Source organism: Papio anubis, chromosome 7 (assembly GCF_008728515.1).
Source record: "Papio anubis isolate 15944 chromosome 7, Panubis1.0, whole genome shotgun sequence".
Lineage (NCBI taxonomy): Eukaryota > Metazoa > Chordata > Mammalia > Primates > Cercopithecidae > Papio > Papio anubis.
Window position 1 is genome coordinate 56,228,340 of NC_044982.1, and position 18,205 is coordinate 56,246,544.

The following is an 18,205-nucleotide window of genomic DNA, read 5'->3' on the forward strand; positions in this document are numbered from 1 at the left end:
TTTTTTTTTTTTTTTTTTTTTTATAGAGACAGGGTCTTGCTGTGTTGCCAAGGCTGGTCTCAAACTCCTGGGCTCAGGCGATCCACCTACTTTGGCCTCCCAAAGTGGTAGGATAAGAGTCATGAGCCATCATGCCTGGCCCATTGTGGCATCTTCCAATGACTGTTATTCTGACTGATTCCTATGTAGTAGGCCATGATTCTCAGCCATTTGTTGATTAAGAAAGTGTATAATGTCAGAAGCTACTATGAGTTCAGAGCAGAACTGTTTTTAAAATTAATTTGTATTATTACAGATTATTTTTTATATACTGGAAAAGTGGGCTAGGACCTAGTTTGCCTACTAGATGCATATTAGTGCATAGGGCAAAATATGCTTGATGTATATGGATTTTAAGAGTTTTGCAGCAAATTCAAGCACCCCGCCCCCCTGCGCACTCCCCCACCACACACACACACACACACACACGCACACACACTTCCTCTCCTCCCCTCAGTAGAAACTACTGTAATTAGGGGATACTGGTTTTAAAACAGGGTCCTTGAAGATAGCAGATATTTTAATATTTGTCAGATGAGTTTTGGTTAATGTATTAGGAGGCTTTTAGTGGAGTGCAACCCAAGATCTCTAAAAGGCAGAGTTGTTAGATTGATAAAAGGCAGAGTTGTTAGATTCGATGTCTCTTAAAAGAAGAAAAGCCCCCAATTCAGGGACCAGAGATTCATTTTATAAACTACATTTAGACATATAGTTAATAGAAAGTTTTTTTATAAGCAAGGATGTTAAATAAGAATTTTTAAAGTGTTTAATACTTGACAGTGCTACATTTTGCAATTAAATTATTTATTCTTTTCACAGGAAGTGTTAGGGTACAAAGTGGACTACCATGTGTCCCTATATATTGTGGCTGTACTAGAATATATCTCAGCTGATATTTTAAAATTGGCTGGTAATTATGTTTTTAATATCCGGCATTATGAAATATCTCAGCAGGACATTAAAGTGTCAATGTGTGCGGATAAGGTAAGTGTTACAAGGTATTTAAACTTAACTTGAATAGCAACTATACTCATTTCTGCCTCAATCTTTTTGTATACATTATTAGATAAGTAATTTTTATAATTGCTAGTACTGGAAGAGAGAAAAATCCTGCCTTTACAGAGTAACCATGATATTTTCCAGGTTTTTAAGCATATGGCAGGATGGGGATCTCTTTTTTTGGTCAAGAATCTTTTACTTACAAGAAAAAAACATCCAAGGCCTCAAACCAATTTAAGTAGTTTGAGTTTTATATTTTCAGAAAGAGAATATATAGAGTTCTACTCAGGTACTTTTAAGTGTAAGTAATTTTGAAGACGCTACTTTAGTTTCACAGCTTAGCTTAGTGAGGCACAGGGAGAGAGAAAATTAGGCTGAATGCTGAAGTTACTCCCCTCTGATCATTTTTTTTGTTTTTATATCTGTCTTCTTCCCTGGCTGTAAGCTACTTGCGGGAAGAAATTGAGTCTTTCATGTTATTCTGTACTCCTTTTCTCACCTTCTTATTTTTCTTCCTATTTATTTATTTATTTGAGACAAGGTCTCACTTTGTCACCCAGGCTGGAGTGCAGTGGCACAATCTCAGCTCACTGCAACCTTTGCCTCCCTGGCTCAAGCGATCCTCTTATCTCAGCCTCTCGAGTAGTTAGGACCACAGGCATGCATCACCACATCCAGCTGTTTTTGTGGGTTTTTTTTGGAGAGATAGGGTTTCACCATGTTGCCCAGGCTGGTCTTGAACTCCTGAGTTCAAGTGCCTGCCTTGGCCTCCCAAAGTGTTAGGATTATACACATGAGCCACTGCACACACTGAAGCTGTAACACTGAATAAGATTGCAATCCTTGTATTAGAAGGTATTTATTTTACTGCAAAATAAAAAGAAACAGATAATTACAGAACAATATGATTAAAACTATTATACTAATAAGTCCGAGGTACAGTGGAGAAAGTAATGAACTCTAGCATGGGTGAGGCCAGAAAGACTACAGAGAAAATGCCTAAATGAAGCTCTCTCAGCGTGAACAACCTCCAGGACCTAGCACATGTCGGTGGTTCTCACCCTTGACTGCACATCAGAATTAATAGAAAGCTTTTAAAGAATGCTGGTGCCTGCATATCACCCCCAGATATTTAACTGGCTTGGATTGGATCTCCAAACCTCAGTGTTCTTTGAAAGCATTCCAGGTAATTCTGATGTGCAGTTATAATGACTGAGACCCATTGTACGATTCCATAATTTCAGAAATGACTTTTCACTTACATTGTGGTTGCAATTCCTTGTTATCTCTATTTTGACTTCTAAAATTATGGCTACTTTTTTTTTTTTAACTTTGAAAATATCTTAGACTTATAGAAAAGTTGAAAGTATAACAGAAAGTACGCCCTTGCCACTTGAACCATATGAGAGTAAGTTGCCAACATAGTGTGTCCTATAAACAAGAACATTCTGCTACATTACCACAGTATGACTGACAGTCAAAATCCAGGAAATGAATACATTTGATACATTTTACCATCTAACTTTCAAACATCATTCATGTCTTGTCACATATCCTAATGATGTTTTTACCAAAATCATTCATTCCAGAAGCATATATTGTTTATGTGTCATGTATGTTTATCCTCTTCAGTCTGGAATAATTCCTCATTCTTCCCTTAACTTTTTTTTTTTTTTTTTTTTTTTTTTTAAACGTGGCAAAGCAGGCCAGGCATGGTGGATCACACCCGTAATCCCAGCACTTTGGGAGGCTGAGGCAGGCAGGTCACTTAAGGTCGAGTTCAAACCAGCCTAGTCAACGTGGCAAAACCCCGTCTCTACTAAAAATACAAAAAAAGTTACTGGGCATGGTGGCACATGCCTGTAATCCTACTTACTCAGGAGGCTGAGCCACGAGAATCATTTGAACCCAGGAGGCAGAGTTTGCAGTGAGTTGAGATTGGGCCACTGCACTCCAGCCTGGGCGACAAAGCAAGACATTGTTTCAAAAAAAAAAAAAAGATAGTAAAGTTGACTTTATTCAAGGGAGGTCATGGCAATAGGTACAGGGACCACTGCAGTGTAATCCCATGGTTGGGGAGAGAGACATTAGAATCAACTCTCCTCCCTTAAGTTTTATAACCTTTACACTTTTGAGGGTTACAGGTCAGTTATTGTGTAGAACGTCCCTCAATTTAGGTTTTCTCTGTTGTTTTCTCTTGGTTAGAATCAGGTAATGGTCTTCTTTGGCAGGAATATCATAGAAATTGTGCTGTGTTCTTCTCATTGCATTTTCTCAGATGGCACACAGGCACATGATTTCGTTGTGTCTCATTAGTAGTGGTGATGTTGACTGATTACTTGATTAGGGAATTATCTGCCAGGCTTCTCATCTGTGAAGTTACTCTTTTCCCTTTTGTAATTAATAAATGAACATTTTGTGGAGTATTTTGAAACTGCGTATCTTATTCTTCATCACACTCAAATTTGTTTATCTTAATATGGACTAATGAATTATTATTTTATTCAATGGGTCGTAATCTGTTCCTTCATTATTTAGATGTTGCAGGCCAGGCACCATGGCTCATGCCTATAATCCCAGCACTTTGGGAGGCCGAGACAGGTGGATTGCTTGAGCTCAGGAGTTTGAGACCAGCCTGGGCAACATGTCTCTACAAAGAAAAAAAATTAGCCAGGCGTGTGCTTGTAACTATAGTCCCAGCTATTTGGGAGGTTGAGGTGGGAGAATCACTGGAGCTCGGGAGATTGAGGCTACATGAAGCCGAGATCATGCCACTGCACTCTGTCTCAAAAAAAAAAAAAAAGTTTCGGTTGTTCCAGATTTGGTTATTAGGAGCCCTAGCTTGGTTTTTCTGTTCCTGTCTATTTGAGCACTTTCTTTTCTTTTCTCCTTCCTATTTATTAATTTATTAAGTTATAAATTGACAAATTATAGTTGTATATATTTATGGAGTACAAGGTAAGGTTATGATTACGAAGACAGTGTGGAATAATTAAATCAAGTTAATTAACATTTATTCAAGTACTTATTTTTTGTGGTGAGAACATTTGAAATTTAGTCTTAGGTAGTAGAATGATGGTTATAAGGCTAGGAAGGGTAGATGGAGTCGGGGAAATGGGGATGGTTAATGGGTATAAAAATATTGTTAGAATGAATGAGATCTAGTATTTGATATCTCAATAGGGTGACTACAGTCAACGATAATTTATTGTATATTTTACAACACTTAAAAGAGTATAATTGGATTGTTTGTAGCACAAAGAAAGGATAAATGCTTGAGGTGATGGAGACTCCATTTTATTCTGATGTATGCATTATATGCCTGCATTTACTCCTTAAATATATACACTTACTATGTACCCACAAAACTTTCTTTTGAAAATTGAAATGACAAAAAAATTTACTTTTTGCAATTTTGAAATGTAAATACATTATTATTTACTATATTCACCATACTGTGCAATAAATCTTACAAAAAAGACCCTATTCCTCCTAATTGAGGTTTTGTCCCCCTACCCTGCAGCCTCTGGTTACCACATTCTATTCTGCTTCTATGAGTTTGTTCTAGATTCCACATGTAAGTGAAAACACATGTGCATTTTTTGTTGTTGTTTGTTTGTTTTTTGTTTTTTTGTTTTTGTTTTTCTTTTTTGAGATAGAGTCCCGCTCTGTCGCCCAGGTTGGAGTGCAGTGGCGTGATCTCAGCTCATTGCAACCTCTGCCCCCCAGGTTCAAGCGATTCTCCTGCCTCAGCCTCCCAAGTAGCTGGGAGTACAGGTGCCCGCCACCACGCCTGGCTAATTTTTGTGTTTTTAGTAGACGGGGTTTCACTATGTTGGTCAGGCTGGTCTCGAACTTCTGACCTCGTGATCTGCCCGCCTCGGCCTCCCAAAGTCCTGGGATTACAGGCGTGAGCCACCAGCTTGTTTGCTTTTGAGAGCTTGAGTCTCCTTCTGTCACCCAGGCTCACTGCAGCTTCAAACCCCTGGGCTCGGGCAATCCTCCTGCCTCAGCCTCACAAGTAGCTAGAGCTATAGGCATCTGCTACCATGCCCAGCTAATTTCTAAATTTTTGTAGGAATAGGGTCTCGCTATGTTGCCCAGGCCGGTCTGGAACTCCTGGCTTCAAGTGATTTTCTTGCCTCAACCTCCCAAGACACTGGGATTACAGATGTGGGCCACTGCACCAGGCCATAAACTATTTTTTTTAATAAGTCATTCCTTTATTTGAAGCATTTTTCTGTGTCCTAAATCTCCACCTTTTGAGAGTTTTAAAAAATCATGTGGCAGGATTTTCAGATCCCCTTGTTATATTGCTTTTAGACTGATTTCTAAAACTGAAGACAATAGTCCAGATTTGGTCTGAGCAACAGAGTATATTGAAATGCACGTACGTATCCTTTATTCTATATGCTATTCTTTAATAATTTCAGCGTTAATATTTTGGCACCATGTTACTCTGTGTACTTACTGAGTCTGCAGATTTCTAAACTCCCGAGGACTGTTCCACGTGAAATACCATTTTGTTATGTCTTTGATTTCTCCAACTTGTGCTGTTGATTTTTTGTTGTTATTGTAAGAATGAACGTGAATTTATCCCTAGAAAATTTCATACTGTTATTGAGGCTATGTTCCAGCATATGTAGATATTTTAAAAATTGAATTTTCATTCAGCATTTTAGGTACTCTTCCCACGTTTTTGTAATGTGTACAGATCTGATAAACCTTGAATTAAAATTATTTAGTAAAAATGTTGAAAAGGCCAGGTGCCTTTGAATCTGGGAGGCAGAAGTTGCAGTGAGCCGAGATCGTGCCACTGCACTCCAACCTGGGTGACAGAGCGAGACTCCATATTATTTTATTTATTTATTTTTTGTTGAGACGGAGTCTTGCTCTGTCGCCGAGGATGGAGTGCAGTGGCATGATCTTGGCTCACTGCAACCTCCGCCTCCCAGTTTCAAGTGATTCTCCTGCCTCAGCCTCTTGAGTAGCTGGGATAACAGGTGCCTGCCACCATGCCTGGCTAATATTTTTGTATTTTTAGTAGAGACGGGATTTTACCATGTTGGACAGGCCAGTCTCGAACTTCTGACCTCAGGCGATCCACCCGCTTCAGTCTCCCAAAATGCTGGGATTACAAGTGTAAGCCCCCGCATCCAGCCAATACTCTATCTTAAAAAAATATATATATATATACATATATATAGAGAGAGAGAGAGAGAGAAAAGGATTATATAAGAAATGAGATTTCTAGCGTATGTTATTAGTGGCATTCTTCTAGGTTAAAAGTTACCACTTTTCTTCATTATTACCTTTTATTAGCTATTATTTCACATTTTGTTTAATTCATGGGTCAACAAACTTTACCTATAAAGGCCCAGGGGATAAACATTTTAGGCTTTGTGTGCCATACATCTTTCTTGCATCTACTCATCTCTGCCCTTGTAGCATGAAAGCAGCCATAAATGAATTAGCGTGGGCTATGTTCCAGCAAAACTTTATTTACAAAAACAGTCTGTGGGCTGGATTTGGCTGGTAGTTTGCTGGTCCTTGTTTCAGACATTCCTGTCATGATCCCCTATTTGTCACAAGAGACTGTCATATGCTTAGCTAAAATCCGGATGACTTGGCCGGGCATGGTGGCTCACGCCTGTAATCCTAGCACTTTGGGAGGCCAAGACTGGCAGATTGTCTGAGCTCAGGAATTCGAGACCGGCCTGGGCAACATGGTGAAACTCCATCTCTACTATAATACAAAAAATCAGCCAGACGGTGGCAGTTGCCTGTAATCCCAGCTACTCAGGAGGCTGAGGCACGAGAATTGCTTGAACCTGGGAGGCGGAGGCTGCAGTGAGCTGAGTGCCACTGCTCTCCAGCCTGGGTAACAAAGTGAAACTATGTCTCAAAAAAAAAAAAAAAAAAATCCAGATGACTTGATTTGTGGGTCTAGTTATGTAACCATAAGTAATGAGATTGTATGACATGATGTGATCTTAGTATATCCAAACTGATTTCTAGAGATCACTAGTTCAAGAGCTCACAAACCATCTGTTTAATAATTATTTGAATACATGGTTTCTAGGGATATCTTTAATTTGCCAGACAGAGAACTTGAAACCAGCCCTATTTCTTTACATTTAAAAATAAAAGCAACATTTGACTATATGAGGTATTCTAGCATATCAAAGATTGCTGAGAATTAGATGATCATAGGAAAGAACCATAGAATTTAAGTTCTAGTATATATGTCATTATTAAGGAAAATAGTATTTAAACTGGAAAAGTTGAACATATAAATGCTTAAGAAGGAAATTAATGTGTAGGAAAGGTAAAGGCCAGGCACAGTGCTTCACGCTTGTAATCCCAGCACTTTAGGAGGCTGAGGCAGGAGGATATATTGAGCCCAGGAGTTTGAGACCAGCCTGGGCAGCACAGCAAGACTTCATCTCTACAAAAAAATTTAGAAAAAGAAACAAAGAAAGAAAGGTGAGACACCCTGGAGAATATAGCAAGACCTCATCTCTACTAAAAATTAAAAAAAATGTTAGCTGGGCATGGTGGGGCATCCAACTACTTGGAAGGCTGCGGTGGGAGGATTGCTTGAGCCTGAGAAATTGAGGCTGTAATGAGCTATTGTGCCATTGGGCAATAGAGGACAAAAAAAAAAAAAAAAAAAAAAATGAGAGAATAAGAGGTCACAAAGCTGCTCTGAAGAAACTTAGTTCACCAGATCTAGATGTACTAGCAGTTGAGTTCTGTATTTTCTTTTTAACCTATTGAATTATACTTTTTTTTTTCTGAAACAAACTCTTGCTCTCTCGACCAGGCTGGAGTATAATGGAGTGATCCTGGCTCACTGCAACCTCTGCCTCCTGGGTTCAAGCAGTTCTCCTGCCTCAGTCTCCTGAGTAGCTGGGATTACAGGCACCTGCCACACGCCTGGCTAATTTTTGTATTTTTAATAAAGACAGGGTTTTGCCGTGTTGGCCAGGCTGGTCTCGAACTCCTGACCTCAAGTGATCTGCCTGCCTTGGCCTCCCAAAGTGCTGGGATTACAGGCGTGAGCCACGCCTGCCCTCTTTTTTTTTTTTTTTTTTAAAGACAGAGTCTTGCTCTGTTGCCCAGGCTGGAGTGTAGTGGTACAATCTCTGCCCACTGCAACCTCTGCCTCCCGTGTTCAAGTGATTCTCCCACCTCAGCCTCCTGAGTAGCTGGGATTACAGGCACATGCCACCATGCCTGGCTAATTTTTTATACTTTTAGTAGAGACAGGGTTTCGCCATGTTGGGCAGGCTGGTCTCAAACTCCTGACCTCAGGTGATCTATCCACCTTGGCCTCTAAAGTTCTGGGATTAGAGGCATGAGCCACCCATGCCTGGCCAGAAAAATCTGAAGCTACCAGGAGTGGGGTATGAATATATTTTCTCTTTCATGGTAGTATTACTCCATCTGTTTCAAGAGCTAGCTCGCTCGCTCTCTCTTTTTTTTTTTTTTTGGTGACAAGGACTCACCTAAGCTGGAGTGTGGTGGTGTGAACATGGCTCACTGCAGCCTCAACCTCCAGGGCTCAAGTGATCCTCCTGCCTTAGCTTCCTTTGTAGCTGGGACCACAGGCTTGAACCAACACCATGCCTGGCTATGTTTAAAATTTTTTTGTAGAGGCTGGGTCTCTCTTTGTTACCCAGGCTGGTCTTGAACTCCTGGGCTCAACTAGTCCTTCCACTTCAACTTCCCAAAGTATTGGGATTGCAGATGTGAACCACCGCGTCTAGCCTGACTCTACTTTATTGTTCATGCTATAAACATGACCAAAAAATGCTTTACATGTCTAATAGTTTATAAATACATATACTACATGTATGCTGTTTAAACAGTTATCTTTTGTGTATTTACCGTGTGTCAGGTGCTTTGGATTTTAAGACGAAAGCACTGTGTTTTATCTTTAGATGGTTACTATTTAGCAGGAGAAAAGATAGAACAGAAATTTTAATACAGTTGGCCCTCTGTATTCATGAGTTCTGTATCCATGGATTCAACCAGCCACAGATAAAAAATACTCAGGAAAAAGAAATTCTACAAAATTCCAAAAAAGCAAAACTTGAATTTGCTATGAGCTGAGTGCTACATTTAATCTATGTGAATGAAGTGACATGTGGGCATTGTATTAGATATTACAAGTAATCTAAAGATGATTTAAGTAGACAAGAGGATGTGTATAGGTTATATGCAAATAGTATGTGATTTTATATAAGGAACTCGAGTATCTTAGGGGGTATGGGGTGGGTACTGGAACCAATCCCCTACAGACACCAAGGGATGACTTTATACATTAGGTGCTTCTACAGGAAAGAGAGAAAGTTGCTAATCAAGGGCTAATGCTAGTGGAAGAGATTCTGGTAGGGAGTCAGGGAGAGTTTGGAAAAGCTATCCAAAAAAATTGTATTTGAGCTAAGTGGTGAAAAAATGGGTAGAGATTGGTTAGGTGAATAAATGAGAGTTGGGAGGGAAGAGGAAGTAAGAGAAGACATTCTAGACAGAGGGAAATAGAGGGAACTGACCAGATGTAAGGGATATTTCTTAGAGTCAACAGGATTTGGGAACTGTTTGGATACAGGAGAGAAGTTGGAAAAGTGGTAAGTCTAAGGTGATGGACAAGTTTTCTAGTTATGAAGACCAAGTAGGTGATGCTGTTTATTAGTGATTCTGAGAGTGTACACATACAGGTTTTTTAAGACAGGCAGATATCTAGCGAGCCTTTGGTAACATTTGTCTAGGATCCGGAGAGATGCTGAGGCTACAGATAAACACTTAGGAGTCATTATCATCTAGATAGTAATTGGAAATCATTTAAGGGAATGAGCTCACTCTGAGGAATGATATACCATTCTGTCAGTGTAGCAGACGTTTCAGACTGGTGACCTTCTAGTGAATAGGGTCTCCAGGTTTGTTTTTTAAATTTTTGAATTATTTGCCATCTATTTATATTTACAGATCTAAAAGTTGTACATAAAAATGTAAATCCCAGACTTTTCATGAAAAAAGAAAATCAGAATGCCTAACAGAAAATAGCTGGCACTGAGCGGCACACTTCCTCTTTAGGTGCGTGTACCTTACGGTTTGCCATAATTCCCACTGCTTCTTGTATATTATAATGTTACTTGCCTGACCCCTGTAGCATTTAAATTCAGGAACTTTGGTATTATGTGACCAAAAGAGTTTTAAGAATGGAACCGTGGAATGGGTGGTAGAGAAGGTAAGTCATAGAGAAGGAGGCCCCACTGACAGAATGGTATATCAGAAGCCAAGAAGAGAAAAATTGTTTGGGGGGGAGTTATATGTGTTTTTTCTTATTTAGAGATAGGATCTCATTCTGTTACTCAGGCTGGAATGTGGTGGTACGATCTTAGCTCACTGCAGCTTCGAATTCCTGGGCTCAAGTGTTTCACCTCAGCCTTCAGAGTAGCTAGGACCGCAGGTGTCTACTACCATGCCTGGTTATTATTTTTTTTTACTTTTGGTAGAGGCAGGATCTTGCTGTATTGGCCAGGCTGGTCTTGAATGCCTGGCCTCAAGTGATCCTCCTGCCTCGGCCTCCCAAAGTGCTGAGATTGTAAGCATGAGCCACCATGCCTCACCCTGAGAGTTAAGAGTTTTAACAATTAGAGAATGGTCAGCTGTGTCAAAAACTAGAGAAAACAAGTAGGAAGACTAAAACACGCCATTAGATTTGACACTAGATCAATAGTGAGAGCAGTTTTAATGTAGTAACGGGCTTGCTAAGTGAATGGGAGCAAGAAGTTATAGCTAGCAAGTATGGCCTACTCTAAAAGGGTCTCTGGTGGGGAAGAGAAGAGGGTGGTAGCTCTTCTGTGTGTTTTTATGTCTCATGCCTTCCTTTATTTTGCATGTCTGTTTGAAATCAGATTTCATCACCAAATTCCCTGTGTAGCCATACTGGTTTCTTTAAAGTTAAAAGTGGCTGGGAAGGGGGATGATGGTCTTCAATGACAGGAAGGTGGATTGCATGAAGCAAGCATTGGGGAAGGGAGGGATTTGAGAGTGTCACAGAACATGAGATTAGGAAGGTGGGTTGGAGTTAAATTATGAATGGCCTTTATCCTAAAGAAGTTAGGATTTTATGTAGAAGGCAGTGAAATCCAGTATCATTTTTATGTATCATTTATTTTTAGTAACATGATTTTAGAACTGGGGTTGGGAAGACTTGTGGCAGGCAGATCAAATTACGAAACTTGTGTATCCTTGTAAGAGATGGTGATTGTTTAGTAGAGTAATCTAAAGCCTGCAGTAAGATGGAGAGAGCTGACCAGATTTAAAAGATGCTGTTTCTGAGTTAGATTCAAAAAGATTAGGAGGGCAGAGTTCCTGTTTACTTTATTAGCGTATTTTACCAATGTGTGATACAGTTTATGGTGATCAATAAATGTTTTTCAGAATGAACGAATGAATATCTGTTATAGTGTTGTCAGAATTTCCTCTCATCCCTTTGAAGTTTTTTTACTTTTTGGAGTTTCCTTTTCAGGGTATACCTTTTAGCTGAACTCTCTGAGTGCTTTTCAATCAGTTTTAAATATATAAATATATAATTAACTAGGTCTAATCATTTTTTTAAAAAACTATTATTAATTTTTAAATGTATGGTCACAGCCAGGCACAGTGGCTCACACCTGTAATCCCAGCACTTTGGGAGGCTGAGGTGGGTGGATCACTTGAAGTCAGGAGTTCAAGACAGCCTGGCCAAGAAGCCCTGTCTCTATTAAAAATAGAAAAAAAAATTAGCCAGGCATGGTGGCATGCACCAGTAATCCCAGCTACTTAGGAGGCTGAGGCAGGAGAATTGCTTGAACTTGGGAGGCAGAGGTTGCAGTGAGCCGAGATCACACCACTGCACTCCAGCCTGGGTGACAGAGACTCTGTCTCACAAAAAAAAAAAAAAAAAAAAATATATATATATATATATATATATATATAGTCATCTTTCTGTTTCTGTTGATTTACAGCTAGTTCTTGCCTGTTGGTTGACCTGAGTCTGTGGTAGCATCTTTACTATTTCTGAAAGAAGTGGTCGCTACAACAATTTAAGCATCTGTGGGATGTTTGGGTTTAGCAAATGAACATGATAGCAGTGGTCATTGTAGTAAATGTGCATCAGAAATGCATCGCACTGATCTATCGTGTGCCTCTACCATAGTAGCATTTCACTTTTCTCCTTTTAACCCTACTTAAATATATACTATCATCCTTATACTATGGCAAGGAACTACTATGTTGAATTCCTACTATTTGCTAGACATAGTAGTATGCATTTTATATACATTACTACAGTGAATTATTCTTATCAGTTACATTTCACACATAAGGAATATGACTTTCAAAAGAATTAATATGTTCATAATCATAGTCAAGTAGTGGCTGAACTGGGAGTTTTGGCTCAGATTATTGTTCCCCTAAAACAGGCTTTTTTTTTTTTTTTTTTTTGCTCTTTCGTGTGTGTGTGTTATAGCACACATATATACACATACATATGCATATGTATTAGTACATATTTCACCATTAGTTCATATCTCCAGAAATATTTATTTTGCCATATTTTATTTGATTTTATTTGAACATTTCCCACCTTCAGTTTTCGTTTTATTCTAGGTTTTCTCATATAAATTTACTTATAATACGCACAACTCTTATTGTTTCATAATGTTGTGTGTGTGTGTGTGTGTGTGTGTGTGTGTGTGTGATGGAGTCTTGCTCTGTCGCCCAGACTGGAGTACAGTGGCGTGATCATGACTCACTGCAGCCTTGACCTCCCAGGCTCAAGCAATCCTCCTGCCTCAGCCTCCCAAGTAGCTGGGATTAAAGCGCCCACCATGACGCCTGGCTAATTTTTTATATTTTTGGTCGAGACAGGGTTTCACCATGTCGGCTAGGCTGGCCTGGAACTCCTGACCTCAAGTGATCCTCCTGCCTCAACCTCCCAAAATCCCAGGGAGCTGGGATTACAGCTCCCAGCCCTGTTTAATAACGTATAGATTTCAAGTACTTTGAGGCAGTTTTTATAAAAATAAGGAAAATAAAACAAATCAACATTATTGATTTCTGTTTCTCAGGTTTTGATGGACATGTTTGATCAGGATGATATAGGCTTGGTTTCTCTCTGTGAAGATGAACCTAGTTCTTCCGGTGAATTAAACTACTATGATCTTGTCAGAACTGAAATCGCAGAAGAAAGACAGTATCTACGGGAATTAAATATGATCATAAAAGTGTTTCGAGAAGCCTTTCTTTCTGATAGAAAGCTGTTTAAACCTTCTGTAAGTACCTTTTTGGGTTTGAAATTCTGTGTACCCCCCAAAAAATAGCTTAAAATCATAAATAGTCACTTTTTTTTTTGAGACAGAGTCTTGTTCTGTCGCCCAGGCTGGAGTGCAGTGGCGTGATCTCAGCTCGCACCACTGCAGCCTCCACCTCCCGGGTTCAAGCAATTTCTGCCTTAGCCTCCTGAGTAGCTGGGATTAGAGGCATGCATCACCACACCCAGCTAATTTTTTTATATTTTTAGTAGAGATGGTGTTTCTCCATGTTGGCCAGGTTGGTCTCAAACTGCTGACCTCAAGTGATCCACCTGCCTTGGCCTCCCAAAGTGCTGGGATTACTGGCATGAGCCACTGCACCCAGCCCATAAATAGTAACTTTAAATACTTTTTGAGTACATAAAAAATACTTTTATGTATTTGTGGGCTTTATAAACATGTGAATTGTTATAGTAATATAATAGGTACAGTGACAATGAAAATTAGGCACAAAATTAGAAAGATATTTATACTGGGGTGAAATCATTTTCCTCTATGCAGTATCTGATATTTAGAGTCATTCATTTGGAGTTGGTGAAAAAGATGTATGGTCTAGGAAAGAAAGACCTCTGCATTTTTCTGTCTTTTGGTGAGTACCTTAAGGCAGTAGTTTAAAGTTTTAGTTTGAAGCTCAGAATATATGGGGTTAAAAAAAATAAAGTTTTAACAGTGGAACTTTTAAAAATAAAAGTTTATGCAGAATGCCATGTTTAACAAACAAAAAAGGTTTTTTTCTTTCTTTATCACATGATTTATTTTTCCATGTCTGTATGTTTGGCCCACACTTTAAAAGTAATTAGTCTTGGCCAGGTGCAGTGGCTTGTGCCTGTAATCCCAGCTGTTTTGGGAACCTGAGGCAGGAGGATTGCTTGAGGCCAAGAATTTGAGACCAGCCTGGGTAACAGAGCAAGACCCAGTCTCTACAAAAAAATTTAAAACTTACCTGGGCATGGTGGCACATGTCTGTAGTCCCAGCTGCTGGGGAGGCTGAAGTGAGAAGTTTGCTTGAGCCAGGAATTGGAAACTTCAGTGAGCCATGATCATGCCACTGCACTCCAGCCTGGGCAACAGAGTAAGACCTCAGCTCAAAAAAAAATACTTAACCTTTGTCTTATTTGTCTTTTACCTCCTAACTTCCTCCACAAAATAACTATAATGTGAGTAAATAATAGTGAACTCAGACACAGGTGGCTGAGTATTTAAAGTTAGGAACAGATTTAGCTTTTCTTTTTCTTTTCCAAAAAGATGAGTTTAAATGATAATTGGAAGTGTTTTAGTTGGCCATTATGTTTTTTCTTTTGGATATATGTTTAGTTTAACAATGTTTATAATAATTCCCACTGGGAGTACTATCGTAAGTAGTCAGAACATTATGTTTTTCAAAGTACTGATCTATTTTATTTGATCCTTATAACAATCCTGAGGGATAGATTGGGCAGATATTATCATATCTACTTTACTTGTAAGGAGATTGACCTTATTACTATTTTTTAAAATATAGTTAGAGGTCTCGCTATGTTGTTCAGGCTGGTCTTGAACTCCTGGGCTTAAGCAATCTTCGTCCTCAGCCCCGCAAAGTGCTAAGATTACAGGCTTGAGCCACTGTGCCCAGCTGGAAATTAACATCTTAATCAAGTTAGTTATAGAGCTTGATCTTGAATGTGGCTTCTTTTCTACCACATTATAATTGGATTTTGTCTCTAGTGGTATGAAGAATAAAAACCTAATAAATGCTGGCAGCTATTGTTATCTTTGTCTTTTCTGTGTCCCATCCGTTTTCATTCCTCAGGAATTAATTTTTATGGATCTCTTTTCACTGGATTAGTGCTGATATGACAGAAGATGTCTGTTTTAATACTAAAGGGTCAGATGGAAGAAAGAATCCCTTTTCTCTCTATCTCTGTATCTATTATAAATTTTTTAGCTTTAAGTAAAATATAAACTTTTGAGGTAAAGACTATCTAAAATCAGAGCATAGTACTCTACAAATGTTAAAGGAGTGAATGACTTAAAAATGATCTTAAGTGACTCCTTTTGCCCCGCGTCCTGTGTTTTCAAAAGCTCGCATTTCTGGAAGGCCTAATATGTGCCAGGAGCATTTAACAGAAATCATCTAATTTAACCCTAAGAAGCTTACGAGCTGGGTATCATCAGACCAAATGTGTGACAATGGGCAAATTACTTAACTGCTCTATGCCTCTGTTTCCTCATTTGTAAAATGAGGATGATGATAATACCTATCTAATAAGGATATTAGGTTATTACATTTCAAGTGCTTAGAAGAGTGCCTAGAATATAATGTGCCCAAGAAGTGTTAGCTGTCATTATTGTCCTTTTCATTCCTAATCCAAGGTCATTCATCTGGCATGTTGTAAAAGGGAAAAACAGTTTTTCTTCTCTCTTTTTTTTTTTTTGAGATGGAGTCTTGCTCTGTTGTCCAGGCTGGAGTGCAGTGGTGCAATCCTGGCTCACTGCAACCTCTGCCTCCCGGGTTCAAGCGATTCTCCTGGCTTAGCCTCCCGAGTAGCTGAGATTACAGATGTGCGCCACCATGCCTGGCTAATTTTTGTACTTTTGGTAGAAATGGGGTTTTACCATGTTGGCCAGGCTGGTCTCAAAATCCTGACCTCAGGTGATCCGCCTCCCTTGGCCTCCCACAGTTCTGGGATTACAGGCGTAACCAACTAAGTGTCCTGTAATTCAGCTCAATTTTGACATTATTTACCTAGAAATAGTGTCAGATCTCACAGATTAAGGACTCAGTCCCAACACGACTGTCTCGTACTTCAGGCACCAGTTGAAAGTTCCAGGTTGTGAACTGTGCTCCAGACTGATCATTTATAAATTGGAGTTCCCATGACCCACTCCTTGGGTTCCATTAATTTGGGGGCACAGAGTTTCCAAGCTCTCTCTGGGCAAGCCACCCTCCTAGCACCTCCACAAAGTCAGCAACCAGGAAACTCATCAAGAATTTTTACGGAGCTTGATCTCTAGCTTCTTACCCCTGCTTTTTTTTTTTTTTTTTTGAGACAGGGTCTGGCTGTGTTGCCCAGGCTTCAGTGCAGTGGCACCATCTTGGCTTACCATAACTTCTGCTTCCTGGGCTCAAGCGATCCTCCAGCTTCAGCCTCCTGAGTAGCTGGGACTGCAGGCACACACCACCCCACCTGACTAATTTTTGATTTTTTGTAGAGACGGGGTTTTGCCATGTTTCCCAGGGTCTTTCCCCAACTTTTTATAGGTCAGTGGGTGGGGCTGAAAGTTGCAACCCTCTGATCCTTTTTCTTTTTTTCATGAGTCAGTTTGGTTTCAAGTAACCCTTCAATCCTCTAATCATCTGGTCTTTTTGGTGACTGGCCCTATCATGAAGTTATCTAGGGGCCCTACCGTAAGTAACCTCATTAACATAAACTCAGTATTTATCAAAGGGACTCATTATGAATAACAAAAGACATTATTATCACTCAGGATATTCTTAGCATTTTAGGGGCTCTAAGACAGGAACCAGGGACAAAGACCAAAAATATGTTTCATATTATACCACATGTGGTAGAGCTAGCATCCAAGCTCAGGTCTGTCAGGTTCCAAAGCCCGTGATGTTTCCATTATAAGATGCCAGAATGTATAATAGTTGGCCATAACCTGGATGGTCAGTCATATGATATGTTTGTGTTCAGAGGTCTTGAACCTGTCCTATCCTAGATAATAGCTATGTGCCACATACGATGTTTTAGTCAGTGATAGACTATATATACCCATATATATGACGGTAATCCTGTAAGATTATACTGTATTTTTACTGTACCTTTTCTGTATGTAGAGATGTTTAGATACATAAATACTTACTATTGTGTTACAGTTACCTACAGTATTCCGTACAGTAACATGTTGTACAGGCAACAGGCTATACCTATGTGGCCTAAGTGTTGTAGTATATCATCTAGTTTTGTGTAAGTACACGCCATGATATTTGCACAATGACAAAATCGCCTAACAGTGCATTTCTCAGAACATACCCCTGTGTTTAAGCAGTGCATGGCTGTAATTCACAGATGGGAGCTTGGATGAAATCTGTAATTCCTTCTCAGATCCAGGAGATGGCTTCCAAATTGTGAAACCAGATTGTAGCAGGATTAGGAGTTATCTTCATTCTCATCCCAGCTCTTATCATTAACCTATAAGACTATATAGCCTAAGCTATAAGTAAAACCTAGGGCTCTGTAAGACCTTGATCAAGTCTTTAAGCGACTTAGCCAGTTTTAAAACACTCAAAATGCCAGAATTCTTTAAGTAAAAAGTAGCTTAGAATCATCCACAGTAGGAGGTTTTAGATTTAACAAAACTATCTGGAATCTATATTTTGCAGTATTTTTACTGTCTGTTATCCAAGAGATTTTTAAAATTCTCTTCCTGTTCATGATTGATTTTTACTCTGTCTTGGAATATATTAGTCTGAGATTGAATGAAGATATACCCTTAACTCATATTGTTTGTTTTTTTTGTACAAGCAAATCTCTTTATTTCCAAAGACCTCTCCAACCCAAGTTAAAAGAATACACACTATGATTCCATCTTATATTAACATCAAGATGTACATGTTTGAAAATGGTTGGAATTTTATACTGGAATAATGCATACTAAACTATTAATAGTTTCTACCTCTGAGGGACATGTGGGTAAGAGGGGCATGATAGTAAACATTCATATTTTGCTCTCTCTGTCTTGCGTTTGAATCTTTTGTAATGATAATACATTCACATGTAATAACTTTTATTTTTACAAAGAATGAGTTTTTGCAGAAT

At 39.2% G+C, this 18,205-nt stretch overlaps 1 protein-coding gene across 4 annotated transcripts in view; it reads left to right on the plus strand.

Moving 5' to 3' along the window:
- Window positions 1–18,205, plus strand: part of SOS2 (SOS Ras/Rho guanine nucleotide exchange factor 2) — a 113,346-nt gene that overhangs the window by 32,673 nt on the left and 62,468 nt on the right. Inside the window, exons 4-5 of one of the 4 annotated variants that reach the window (XM_003901771.5) lie at window positions 859–1,023; window positions 13,161–13,364. In XM_003901771.5, coding sequence (XP_003901820.3) covers window positions 859–1,023; window positions 13,161–13,364 — 369 coding nt within the window. Of the gene's footprint in view, window positions 1–858; window positions 1,024–5,363; window positions 5,429–10,026; window positions 10,138–13,160; window positions 13,365–18,205 lie in introns of those variants that run through there. The other 3 variants (XM_031668130.1, XM_031668131.1, XM_031668129.1) reach the window with 3 other exon arrangements.